General features: G+C 41.5%; 1 protein-coding gene across 6 annotated transcripts in view; it reads right to left on the bottom strand.

Moving 5' to 3' along the window:
* cadm1a (cell adhesion molecule 1a) overlaps positions 1-14,297 on the bottom strand; it is a 350,946-nt gene extending 336,649 nt beyond the window's left edge. For 5 of the 6 annotated variants that reach the window (XM_056397312.1, XM_056397314.1, XM_056397315.1 and 2 more), the window contains exon 1: positions 14,159-14,297. In XM_056397312.1, coding sequence (XP_056253287.1) covers positions 14,159-14,231 — 73 coding nt within the window. In that variant the 5' untranslated portion in view covers positions 14,232-14,297. The remainder of the gene's footprint in view (positions 1-14,158) is intronic. The other variant, XM_056397313.1, reaches the window with a different exon arrangement.
* Between the last annotated feature and the right edge of the window lie 279 nt (positions 14,298-14,576).

Raw genomic sequence — 14,576 nt, 5'->3', positions numbered from 1 at the left:
GGTCAGGGCCAACCCAAGGGTTTTTTTTGGGGGGATTCTATTGGAGCAGTCTCTTTGGGAAAGAGCTACAGTTAAAGGGTTGAATGTGGAAACTAAACAGCATCTTTAAAGCTATAGTAAGAAAGCTAACGCTCAGCCATTCTGACAGACACATACACTTTAATCATATAGAGTCGAGGGCTGGGTGGTTTTGATACAAGAGCTTTAGGTTATGTTTTTTTTGTTGTTTTTTCCTCTTGCTCTTTAAGTGGAAGAGATGTTCTCAAATGTTGAATGTTAAAAGCAGCAATTTGGCTGAATAACAAACTGGCTAAAGTTTGATTGAAATGAGAAAGTATGAAGAATAACAAAACCAAAGCACCAGTCTGAGCAGACATTAAATGCCAGCCACTTGAATTTTTCTGATGGTCTGTGCTACAGATACACTTCTGAAGACCAGAACAGAAAAGTACATCAATTTACAACAACAGGTCTGTGAAGCCTACCGCAGCTTCCTGAAGGTGTTAGGTGGAACCTCTCCCAGCATGCACTGGGCAAAGGCAAAGAAACAACCAGGACAGGTCAGCAGTCTATCACAGGAGGAGTTCGCTCGGACATGCAGTCACAGGCTTCTACCTTTGTCATTTTTCCTCTGAAATGAACCACAGTTTCTCCCCCCCGCCGAACATTAGTGTGACAAAATAGAAGGCGAACTGACATGGCCGCCACGCTCTGCCTTTCGCTATTTTTGCTCCGAAATGACCCACCCCTTGTCATCTTTCGGCACATTAGCGTGACAAAACAGAAAGCAGATTGAAGGGGCACCATCTGTGGATGACAGAGGACGCAATGAATCGATTTCTACCGTCTGATGCGCTGCTTCACACAATGATACTTTTTTTTTTTTGAATATTATTGACTGACAACAGAATATCTTAACAAATCAAAAACTGTTGTCTTTGTGTTTGGAAGTGGAAAACTGAAAACCTAATCACCAACCAACAAGTCATTCAACCCTGATACACAGATGGAGCAGTTGTATTAACCTTGAGGGGTTGCAGCAATCACACATAACACGTTACCTTCGTGTTTACTGGTGCTTCTCTTGAAATGTGCCCCATGTAACACTCTGGAAGACCTCAACAAATAAAGATTAGATGTCAAGGTTCAACTGTGCTGAAACTGCTGAATAGATTTTATTTGGACTGACCCTCACAGCTGGCAGCCGTGTAACCAGGCTGCAACCCATGCTGGAGTGTGAGGAAGTGGAGATGTGGTGTTGCTCTGACGAGAGTGAGGTCTCTTATACTGGATGGGGGTGGGCGATGAAATGTATTTATAGGTAGCGGTGATACAACAACAGTTACAGGGTGCGAGGAGAACGAGAAACCAAGACGGCAACGTTGGTGAACTGCGATACGATGTCGTCACAAAGGGTGAGACGGTCTGAAACCATCCGCGCTCAGCGTCTTGCGCTAATTCACCAACAAATTGTATTAGGTTCTTAGATAAAGAGGATGCTGAATTGTAGCACAGATGTTATAGTGTCAGACATTTTCAATCTATGAGTAGTAACTGCTGAACTGTGCCCTAATTGTTTAGTAACTTATAGTTAACTAATCAGACTGAGAATTAAGGTGAAATTAGTTCAGCCTTCATTGCAATCAATAAGGAGGTCTTGAGACTTTAGTGCCCTTAAGACTTTCAGTATAAAACTTGGAACATGAGCACATTCTCGTCTCGTTTAACGAGAGCTTATGTCTGGGAGAAAAAAAAAAGAAAGACCTATGTGAGGTATAACGCTGTTATATGGCTTTCAAGAAGCACTAATAGAGCTGCCTAAGCTTCAATTACAGGCCAATCGTTCTGGTGTGGGAGGTAATATGATGTATGTTGAAAAAAGCACTTGTATTGTTGAAGAGGTCAGAGTTGATGTGGAGAATGTGCAGTGACATCCCTGAGAACGGCGACGTGGGCGGCGGCGAGCCAACGCACCGTCTCCGATTTCAATTTGACAGTCGGCAGAGCGTGGATCATGAACTAAAGTGGTTGTATGTAAACTGACGAGGTCCAGTCTGATCGTGGTCAATCACGTTTAAAATTTAATATCAAGAGGTGTCACAATAGCCGTAGACTGAATCACCCCCGAGATTCTTAACAAAATATTTTCCTTATTTCTCAGAAAAGAAATTTAACTCTCGGCAACCTGTCCTTGTAGGAAGTATGGGGGTGGGCATTGGCCGATTTTTGTGACTTTCTGAAACAGTAGGCCGGATATGAGCTCTTCACAACGCTACTTCACCGTCAGCTTTTAGTGTGTGTGTGTGTGTGAGAGAGTGTGAAACAGTGAAATTATGTGGCGTTATCCCCATTTGCACAACTTCGCACATCTAGTCCCTCTCCCCCCGACCGCAGGCGTTTCGCTCCATCAACCTCGTGTTGATGGACGGAAAGAAACGTCTGATAATAACTACATAATCTTACATGCTGGGTTATATCACGTCAGGCACCTACATAATAACTGCACTTGTAAAGCTCTGCACGTAGGTGTAGCCGACAACATTTACCTCCTCCTAAGTAAACATAATTTCATCACTGATCAATTATGAATGGATAACAGCCATACCACCTCAAGGCAACGCTTTCAAAAAGGGTCAGCAGTCCCTCAAATTTACAGATGCCGCTATTTTGCAGGTATTCTATCATCACAACTGGCAACTCAAAGAAGAAATGTTGAGATAAGACAAGACTCTCGGCAATCAGCAACGCAGCGAGAGAGTTGGATGATCCCGGCATGTCAGGTCAACTCTGCAACGCCAGACAACCAATCAATACGCAGACAGTTTGCTAGACTCGCAGCTTCTCATCCTCAAAAAAAATATTCTTATGCGGATTAACTGCTCCTTCACCCATTTTCATTTTCAGTCGAGAAGGTATTAATCTGACAGCCAAGTGAAGCCCAACAAATACTACACACTTCAAAGCAGCAGGAACCGCTTTGGAAAACCGGCCAGGTTCAAACATTTCCTTTCATTTCTATTTTCAGTCAGAGACACATACCCTGCCCATGGTGTTTTAAACAACTCTGAGTAAACCCGAAAATACAGAGCTGCTTATTGATGTTCCAACTGAACATTTTAGCTCATTTAAAGTTGGATTCACTGCTTAAGTCGAGTATGTTAGGGCGGGGGGGTGGGGGGTGGGGGGGGTGGCAGGTAAACCCATCACACACAAATGCACTGCTGTCCTCTTTTTTACGAAGTAGATAGCATCAATTTGTCATCTTCCCTTCATTATTCTTTAATGATTTTTTCAGTTGCAGTGTCAGCTGTAGACATTTTGTCTCAGTCTGCCTCAGTCATTTCAAGTTCAGTTAGTGATGTCCTACATTTCACAGGAAGTCTTTCACCTCCTACACAGCACCAATTCTTTTGGCTGCACAGGATCTGGTCCACTGTCGGTGGCCACTCGTGAAGAAAACCACAAACATTACTTATAAAAGAGAGCTGGGCTAAGGAAAACGCATGGAGGAAGGAAAATGCCCACACACAGTCAAACAACCCAAAAAAAGAAAAAAAACATTTTGTAATGGATGGATGGATGGACAGACAACAATTTCAGCCTGACAGCTCGTCTTAAGGTCAAACAACAAAGAGCCACGACCCGGTCTCCAAGTGTTCGTACAATAAAGTTGAGTGGGAGCAGGGTGAGCCTGCACTTTGCTTTCCTTTCCCCTTTTCTCCCCGCTGGATGTGAGCGCTGGAGGGCGGGTCTACAAAAAGAACTTGCTTTTTCATGGTTACAATGTAAAACCAGAAGACAATACGAGGCAGCTGAATTATGTATGTTCTGCACCGTCGTTATATTAGATCAACTGCATCCATCAATGCTTTTCTTTGGGTGTTTATCTCTGTGGGGTTGAGGAAAAGAAAAAAAAAAAAAAACTACCCCATCAAAACTGCAGCTTTCAATTGTAAGATTCAGTGAGTTTCATTTATTTATTTTTTGCTGTTTGGTTTTTTTTTTTTTAAGTGATTGATTTAAAAATTCATAATCTTTGAATGTTACTGCATGCCTTCTTCAAGCAAAAATCGCAGGAGGACATACACAGTGAACTGGATTCAAACTCTGTCAGATCAGAGGCTGATGGGGAGCAGGGAGCGGTTTGTCCTACTTGCTGGAATATTGTTGTTTCCAGGGCCTGATTAATTTCGTTCCGGGAAATAAACAAACCAAATGTGCACCTATTTCAAGTAATAATATCAAGAGAAAGATGCACAAAACATAAATAAAGCCTCTTTACATTACAATCTTACATTCTTCTGTAGGTAACCATGCATTCTGAAACTTTTCTGGTATAAAGGAGAAGGCCAGCTTAAGGTTTACAGTAAATTTCTGATAAACACAATGTCACTCACTCACAGCCAAACAGAAGCAGAAGGCCAAACTGCAGAGCCTTAATTTGCAGCAGAGCAACCTTGCATAGCATTCCACCGAAGGTAATTTTTAGCCTTTGTCAATGAGATGTTTGCTGCCAAACCTTGTTGTTCCAAATGTTGAAGACTCACTCAGCAAAAGACTCTGATGCCAACTTGCCAGTTTTTGCTTTAACACCTTTTTTTATTTTTTTTATCTTGTTAAGCAGCAGAACCTGACATCAACAATGAGAAGAAAGGAATATTAAAGCACCCCCCCCAAAAAAAAGGCAACAGAACTAAACCAATAAATCAATTAAAAAAAACACAATTTCAGATATTATTCGTTTTGAACAGGAGCCTTTTGTTACCCATAGTTACACCTGTGGGATCTCTGCACTATGTACGGCTTCACAGGCAGCTAGAGTTAATAAGTCACATCGATATGAACACACAATATACAGTATGTATTGATATCTTAGACTATTATGTGTCTGTTATTGCGCTGAATTTCAAAAAGAACACACTGTAACACAATAATCCCGGTATAATGCACAACTGAAACCTTACCCACTACACAGACTGAAAACAAAACTGTCAGGCACAAAGTCAAACAGTAGACACGGTGTGTCGTCAGACGCAGCAAAGGTTGTGCCAGGTTAACCGAGGGTTAACTAGAATAATAATGAATAAAAACAATATTCTGTACTTGCAACAAGCTCAGAGTTCATCCCTGATCAACAAAACTATTTGTCTGCTGGAAAACAAAGTAACTCAGGAATGTATTGTTTCCTGAGGAGAGCGTCTGATTGTGACACTAAATGAAACTAAGTGGTCCTTCACAGCCTTGCGATCTCGAATATCTGTGCAAGGGAGGGCCCCATTGTTCTCCAGCAGGTTAAGATTTTCCTCCGCAACATCCAACTAGGACACAAAGAAAAATGAGACGGCGCATTATTGTGCAGCAGTTGTCTGGCATCAGTGCAGAAAATATCAGTCAAGACAGAGTTACAATGGATGAGACAAAGGACAGGAACCGAGCACAGCGGGGAGACGTGATCCCGTTTCCATGGTAGACAGTGTAACAGCCTGAAGGGTCTCATCAGGAGCAAATTCACTGAAATGTAATACAAGCGGGAGTGTTATGTAAAATGAAAGATGGGAGAACCCAAATCACTCAAGCCTACTGTGCTCCGACGGCTAATGCATACCTGTATTGTATTCAGAAGGGCATTCATTTCCACTCCGATGATTACAACGGAACACCAGCTGTATTGTTTATTTGGTTGAAAGCACAAATGATATGCATTGATTCCTTATTCATTCATTGTTGAACTAAGCATTGTATCTATGAATGCAGGCAAAATGGGCCCAATTACAGCGAGCGATGCCTCCCTGTGACTCCACAGCCGAGCAAGATGATGAAGGCCTCAAACTGGGAGGAAAGGAGCAATCAAAGGCCACTTGTTGTCCTTTGTAAATTCAAAAAACCGGAATGGAAAACATTTTCTTGCTGTGACTGACAATGGTTGTCTCGGGACCTCCAATTAGATTAGTCAACCACATGCTTGTATTAGAGGTTGCACCTTCTCCTACTGTTAAAAAGTGCTTCATTGTCCATGACGTGACCCTCCACATTGAGGCTGAAATTACTGGTCAATTTATCAATGAGTTGATCCACAAAAACGCACTATCCATTACATAAATAGATCAATTACATCTCTCTCCGTCAAAGTGCTCAAGCACTTGGCCAGATTCACTTTGGTCTCTGATAACTTAGCACCATATTTGACCTTCGGAAACTGATTAATCAAGAAACTATGATGGCTAAATGAAAGCATACTGTACATACTGATCACTCTGATCCTTTGTAGCCAAAATAACTTTATATTTGAACCACGTTATTTGCAGTCTCTTGTGCTTTGCCATTTATTTTTATTGCTACCATTAATGAAACTTAACATTTCCTGCTCATTTCACATTAAAAGCCCATCAAAAAAAAAAAAAAAAGTGATTATACCCATTGGGCAAGTGGAAATATAGTATTTCTGTTAAAAAACAAAAAGACACAGAGAAGCCGAGTGTGAGAATAAGAATGACATCACTGAACAGATAACATGGAAACATGGCGGAAGTTTTCGCATTTACCAAGAAACAATGGAAATAAGAAACCAAGCCCCTTCTCTAACGTATCCCTGCTCCAAATAAAGACCTGATTCTCTCTGCTGTTGATGTAAATACAGGCCAGTATTAAGAATTTATGGCATGGGGACTGTTACAAACAACTGCACACCAGTTTAATCAAGCATGTATTCAGTCAGCAGTGTGTATGGCGTGAGGTTATAAAACCAGGATTTTAGCAGCAGCTTGGAAATGGCATGGAAGTTAACATGAAGTCACTGATTTCCTTTTGTCAGACAACAGAAACAGGAAAACATGTAAATGAGAACAGCTTTATTGGGGACTGGGTTGTATTAAAATACTGTATCTGCTTCCTTCCCTCTCTCATCTCTGTGCTCACACATAAAGAGCTGAAGCCAGCTGCCACTAAGCCGAATGCAAGTACGACGCCATGACGTTTACGAACGGCTCCACGATAGCTTAACTTACGTCCCTAATGTCGCACATTGACCATATGTGGTCCAGCTATATACACTATAGCTTTTGAAATCGTCTTATCTTCCAATGTGATAATATGTGTGTGTTTGTGTTTTATCCCAGCTGTCAGTGTTTGGTCAGGACAGCTTCCATGTGTCAGACACACGAGGCAGATCCACCTGCTCGAGGCTGTGCTCGTGTTGCCAGGTCGCCTCCTTGTGCTTCACAACAAAAGGCCAGAGAAAGAGTGAAAACGCTTTGCTGTTAAGATGGATCTCTCTGTAGACGTTAGAGTGTGCGTTTCCAGTTGACAGCCTGCCGATGAAATGCCAATTTTTTACCCTGATGTCGGCTTCTCTTTGGAGCTGGAACAGCGGGAGAGCTGCTGGTGCTCTGAGGACTAGCTTTCCCGCCATCAGCAGCAGAGCTGTTTGCATCCTCGCCACCCTCATATTTTGGCCTGACTTTCAGACGTTTGGAGTCGGTATCTGTCTGTCTTTGGTTTGAGAGGCATTTATGTAACACTTGTTAGAAAGCTTTTATTGTGAACAACTCTCCGTGTGTGTGTGTGTGTGTGTGTGTGTGTGTGTGTGTGTGTGTGTGTGTGGGATAAGACAACACAATGAAACAGAAAGCAGATGAAAGGAGAGAAATATGACCCTAAATGACAGCAGAACGCAGTAGAGATAACTTTGGCAAAGTAATATATAAATTTCTTCAATTTCTTTTCTTTGGTTTGGGAGACTAATTAATAGCCACAATGCTCAATGACAAAACAGTACAGGCTGAGATATCCTGACTTTTAATCAGTAGTAAGCTCCATGTCCCACAGGAAGTTGTGATACATGCTTTTTGTTATAAATCTTAGTCTCCAAGCCAAAGCCAGTAGCCAGTAAACAGATCTTTCTGGGTAATGTCGGCGGTGTGGCGCTTTAAATTGTAATTAGCAAGTAGAGCAGGTTATGACATAAAGTGAAAAAGTACTGTGTACGTGACATTTCCACTGTGATCCTTGGCTGAATGCATCACAGCCTTGTAATGCCTCGGCTCCTCGGACTCTCATTCTCACAGCTTCTCCAGTGATTTACTGATTTCTTAAACTAGTCAGTATTTGTTTTCAGTGCAGAGAAGCTGGAGGACTCAGCCGAACGGGACTCCTACGAGTGATGTTCAGAAAATATTTGCATTCACCTCAGTAGCCTTTTGTGCATCAACGTTACGTAAATAAGATCATAAATATTCAAATGTCAGCTGAATTTGACTCATTTCACTTGTTTCACAGCGCAGCACCGTTTAATTTGATGCCTCCGCCAGTAGGCTGCTTTCAGAATGGCAGATTGCTGCCCACGCCCACCACCTCAACCCCTCCCCGCCACCCCAAGAGATTTGGAATCCGAGCATGCTTACTTGACATCCCATCAGTCGGCGGCTCACTAACAAGTAGGCCATAAACCTCTTTTTTTCTCTTTGATTACACTAAGTGCACAGAGGCCAGATGCAACCCAGCCCCGTCATCTGTTGGCTTGCCTGCAGACTATCTGTAGACTGGGGCGGCCTGGGGAGGAGGGGGAGGGTCACTTGGGGTCCCCTCCCTTTAGGAATATAGCCATTGTTCTTCATCAGAAGCGGGGTAAACTGCTGTGGGGTACAGACGGAGAACAAGTCCATTTCCACACCTGTTTTCCATCACAAGGACTCCTACCGGTTTGACTCGGAGCCAAATGACGCCGCACCACGACTCAGCTCGGTTCTCTTTGTAACTCGAGCTGCACGTCAATGTTTTGTGCCAGTTCAAGGTGAAAACCAAAAGTGGTAATTTCCATGTCAAATGATTTTCAAAAGGGAAAAAAAATTAATAAAACTTTTAAGTGCGTTATGTGCCATTTTACAATCAGGGCACTAAAACTCCAATGAATAAAACCAAAACCAAACAAATCATCTTCTCCAGATACAACAGATATTTGTGCCCACATGCACTTTGGCACAATATACATTATCTGCTGCGAGTAGACTTTTATGTAACAGGCTCGGAGAAGATGAGCAAACTGCAGAGAGTGATTTGTGATTTAAAGCAGGATCTGTTTTATAAGAAAAAGAAAAAAAAAAAATCTATTTCAAGTTCATTAACAAAGTAGGAATCTCCAGGCAGCTAATGCTGCAACCGTCCCCGGACAGGGAGGAGCAGCTCCTGGACAATGGCACTAAAGCACTTCCTATTAAAATAAAGTCATGGATAAATATACTCAACATGTAATTGTTTCATTTCATATTATTAATTTACCAAGAGAGGCATAAATGACTAATTTAATAAGTACGCTATTAATAGAATGTCTACTTAATGAAGTACCAGACCAGGTCTGAATCTGAGCACCAATGTGAAGATTTCCTGCTCCGCTCTGTTCTACCTGGATTCGTTTGGGTTCGGTTCTGTTGGTCCAACAGAGCAAGTAACGTGACAATGTCTCTGTGCTCTCAGAGGACTGCTTTCATCATTTATTTATTTTTGATGAATTTTGTAAATAAACTGAATCATTAGCTTCAGCTTTAATTATGATACTTTCCGCTTCAGGGCCTCACGCAGAAAAGATGAAGGAAATGTTGATCAATTATACAACAGGTATGACATTTAAAAAAAAAAATAAATAAAAACTTGCTTCATACAATGCTGTTTGCAGATAACTGTACTAATGTTTCAAATGCGGATACATGCAGCAAAAACGGTGTTTATCCCTATGGGGCCCATTTATTTCAAAAATCCCATTAGCCACTTGAAATTTCATGTAATTCTATGGAACAATACTGTGTGATGTAGTTGTGATCTTTTCTATTGTGTTTCTATACATTTTGCCCATATGCCTGGTTCAAACATTTCTCATGTCTGTGCAGACTAAGGCACAACACTTTTAAGATCAGAGGAAGTGAAGCGGGTTTTATCTACACTGATATATGAGATTAGCTTCCTCAGTTACTGGTGAACTAAACTGATGTTTACAGTTAGAAGCCATGCTTCTCATGTCTTGCCTTTAAGACCTCATGAAGTGGGGACTTCATAGAAAACTGTCCCCTTCCTGAAAAACAATGAAAGTGCAGTCCAGACTGAACACAGCGAGCACATTTTCTGAGCGGAGCAACAAATCTCTTGTGAAGAGCACAACAACAACAACAACAACAACAACAGGCGTAAAGGTGGCGAGGGACAAGCAGGAAGCGTGGAGATCAAGCCTTAAATGAGCCGTCACATGGGAGGGGGTGGATGTAAGCAATCACACCTGAGATCAGTGAGGCAAAAATGCAAACTGCAGGCTACACTTGAAAAAACACGACACTGAAATTTAAATATTTTTTCCATCAAATGACTTTTCTCTAATTGATATCACTTGACATCCCTGATATTGATAGCGTAGAATAATCCTTCATCCAGTCGTCATCTTGAGGCTGTAAAGACATCAGCGCAGCCTTCAGTAATTATCAGCTGTGAACTCAGGCCAACAACCACTAACATACATAAAAGAAATATCTTCAGCTATGTGTTAATTTAGGCTTTGGTGTTACGACGATGCCAAAGGAAAACAAATGGATTAACTCAACACATTTTGTACCACGACAAGGTAATAAGTTCCAATGGGATCTACTTACTCCTGTTCATTGTCTGAAGACGGCATGACTTATTATTTGCATGCAGAAAACAAGCAAGGAAAAATTTCATAATTTCCTTCAGTGGGGAATATGTTGGATTCTCTGACGTGTGATGCTTTTATCCACTGCAACATGAAACATTGATAGGAAACATAAATCAGCATCCAAGATCAAAACGCACAGGAAGCATGTTTAAAAACAAAAACCAAGGCAAAGCTGAACTCATCTATACGCCAAACATACCTACATTTATCATCTACATTCATCAACCTGTCACGGTGATGTCATGTTAACATATATTTTTTCCTGCAGGCACACACACACACACACAGTCAGTCTCTTACCTGCACTAGCACACCATTACATAACGTCACAAAAATGAAAGCAGAGATGCTTCTCACTAGACCTGATAGATTGCCTAACCAAGTGTTCAAGTCTCAGCAAGCTTGTGGTCGGAGCGCGCCGTGTTAGCACTCTCTATTAACACCTGTAAAGTGCCACACCTCTGCTGCTCTAAGTGCATAATCTATATTACAATTGTACTCACTAAATATTGCTATAGGCTACATAGAGCATAACAATGACTTAAAAATACAGCCATGCATAAATTACAACAGGATATGTGGCATTTTTAATCGTTATAGCGAAGCTGAAAATTAAACTAACAGAAAAGTACCTTCATCATTTAAAACACCTAAAATAAAAAAAAGAAAGTTTTTTAAAGTTATTAAAATGTACGCATCAATAAATCAAGAATCCAGCGCAGATAGTAAAATTAGGCAGAGCATCTAAACACACACAAAATATAAAAAATAAAAAAATCACTGTCACAACCAAAGCCGATTTTTTATAAAAGCCTAATAAAGATACAAAAATATATCTAATATCTCAATGCATCTCTTTGTGTGTCTATTGATACCTAGGTAATATGTTCTATATCATCTCTAATTACCACAATGAAACTTTGGATTCCTTTATGGCCTAAAAATAGAGGGCTTGTCATCTCAGCACTCAGTTCAAAACCCTTTATCTTCAAAGAAAAACACCATCACCAAAGTCGATCGCTGTTTATTTGACTTTACAAGGTGCGGATGAAATATAATGAGCACAATTCAAAAGGTATGCATGGTAAGTTACTACTTCCTGTTTGAGTCATTTGCAAAAAGAAACAAAAAAAAACATATCACTTATTGACTTTTTTATTCCAAAGGATGAACGTTATCTCTGGAGGTGCACTATATCCACCCTGAGCCCTCTGAAACAAGAGCGATGGCAGTCAAAGGCAGTGAACTGTGAATGCTTTCTCATAAATCCATTTAATTTGGAGCACTTGTGTGATTTGATGACAGTATGAGCTGAGTCTGTCTGCCAAAATGGAACTTACAGTTGGGGTGAAATTAATTAATGCTCTCTTCTCTCCTGACTGCACAGCAATTTTCACCCTGATAGCACCAACTTCCATTTATTTGTATTGAGGGAAATACAAATAAGCAATCCTTAGCACAATGTGAGCCTACTATGCGCTAGAGGTAAATAATTGATATGCTTTGTGCAAGCACCCTGAGCTTTGTTTGAAATCAGTGGAGCCATTTCCATGAAGGTAGAGCAACACTGCCCACTGCCCAGCCAGCAGCAGAGCCTCGTTTAGTTTGCTGTGCTTTACAGGACAGTTTAACTGACTTGTAGCACGAAATAAAATTAAATAAAAAGAAGACAAAAACATTATCACAGTGCGTCCATTTTAATGGATAAAACGTTGTAATGGATTTAAGCCTGGTGGATAATCCACAATGTGACAAACGTCGACATCTGCCTCCCTTGTCATTCTCACCATTAGAAGCTCAAACTCAGCATTAATAAAAAAAGGTTTATGTTCTTGCGATGAGCAGCTTTGCACTGAATAACTTGAAGTTTGTAATCATTCATGGCACAGAAGAGACTTTATACAGCGAGAGCAAGAAGGTGGAAGCGCCAACCAGCAAGTGTGATTATAAAAAAAAAATCACCACAAACCTGTAGTTTAACCAGTTATATAATTGTGTAAGCGATTTGAACGCGTTTCCAGTCTCTTCACAGCATGCGCGTGCTGTGTGGGGGGCTGCGTTGCCCCGACTAGTAGCCTATTTCTATACGTCTTTATCGTATCAGTGCGCAAAGATAAATAACCCCGAAACGAATGAGCATTTCCCAGCGGCTCATGCCTGAACAAAGAGCGCACACACTGACAGTATGTAACAGAACACTTTATCCCGTCTTAGTGTGGTAAATAAGCGTGTGTGCTTGTTCCGCAGCCCGCCAACTCAACCCGCAGCACTCACAAACATCACCAATCGTTTCAAAGCCCAACGCGTAAAAAATTGTGTCGCAGTTTTCACCCTCACCAGCTTTATCTGTAACCTATCCGCTTCTTGAAAGCATCTGACTCACATTACTACACCCGAGCGAACCTTTGATGTTGCATGATGCTACTGCAAATCCAGTCACGATGTTATGGAAGAAGAAGAAGAAGAAGAAGAAGGAAAAAAAACAGCCCGGAGTGCAATTGGAAACTCAGGCAAATTAATCTCCCCCCGTTCATCACTAAGAGTACATTCGTGTTAGAAGGCAACCGAAGACACGGTGTGGATCAGTATGATGTGCGTTTCACTTCGGCATACATCCAGAACACCGAACTGCACTTGTATCATTGAAATTTCAACTTTTATTACGGGGTCGACCGTCTTTATCTCGGTCTCCCAACGAAATCCAAGCGGGATGACCCACAGCGAGGGGATTATCAAAAACTGAGATTAAATGGAAAACAACTGCTCATCTTTGCGCCGAATTTACACAACGGCGCGGTATCACTAAGATACACTGAGTTATGATCTACTTTGTCTGAATTTTTGACTCAGTAACGTCCTATTAAAATCCCCATCGTTGTGAATAGAGTTTGCCGTAGCGGTTCCTCGACCCGCACGCTGTCAGGGCTGCGTTCCAATTTAACGCACCGCTGTTTTCTGTGATTTACAGCAGTCCTGCCTCCGTTTTCAACAACATGCCACATATTAAAAAAAAAAAAAAAAAGAAGTACCCCAAGTTAGCGGACTGACCGCACAAAACATCCACCTGAGCGCGTGAAACGTGTCTCTCCGTAGCCCCCACTACGGAAGACCCCACTATCCGCTTTTTACACAACAGAATTGGAAACATTTTAGAGTTGCCAGCTGTGTAGCGGCAAAGCCATTTACAATTGTGAGCTCACCAAACTCGTGTGTGTTCCCAGGGCAGCGTATCTGTGACGCCCGTTTGTACACATGGCAGAAACATAAATCTGCTCTTTCCATTCAGTATTTCAACTTTAAGGACAGTTAGCTTTTTTTTTTTTTTCTTCTTACTTGCTCAACAACAATCACACATCCAAATGCTCTGCCGCGCACGTTCAAAAAATCTCCCCAGTACGCTGCTTAAACCACACTCCTTCATCTACATACATCGAAATCTGAGAGCAAAGTGTGTATTCCGCCTTGACATCAAAGGAAAAGTCCTACCTTTGTGAAGAGCCGCTTGAAACAAGAATAAAAAGAGAATAGTCGCGAGAGAGCCACTGCGAGCGTTCGCCATGTTGGACACCTGCTTCAGTATGGCAGAGAGAGGCAGCTTCACCTATAGCTACAACGGGACTCACTTAATGAGATGCAAGAAAGGGAGGGTACTATTTATCATATTCGTTTAATTCGCAGTTCTGATAAATCCTGTCCCTAGTAATAAATGTCTTGTATTCCACCTTTTTGAATTCAGTTATATTAGATAATGGGGGGAAAAAATAAAAATAAAAAAATAAAAACTCAGCAGGGTTCTCAGTGTTTTTAAGGCTGTGTTGTGCTGCAGGAGTGGTGAGGAGGGACGTTGTGCGTCTGTGTCGCTGTGTGTGTGTGTGTGTGTGTGGTGTTAATGGATGGGTCCCAT

The sequence above is a fragment of the Seriola aureovittata genome, chromosome 15, assembly GCF_021018895.1.
Source record: "Seriola aureovittata isolate HTS-2021-v1 ecotype China chromosome 15, ASM2101889v1, whole genome shotgun sequence".
In the NCBI taxonomy this organism is placed as follows: Eukaryota; Metazoa; Chordata; class Actinopteri; order Carangiformes; family Carangidae; genus Seriola; species Seriola aureovittata.
The sequence above is the reverse complement of the archived record's forward strand: the minus strand, read 5'-3'. Positions and strand labels throughout refer to the sequence as shown.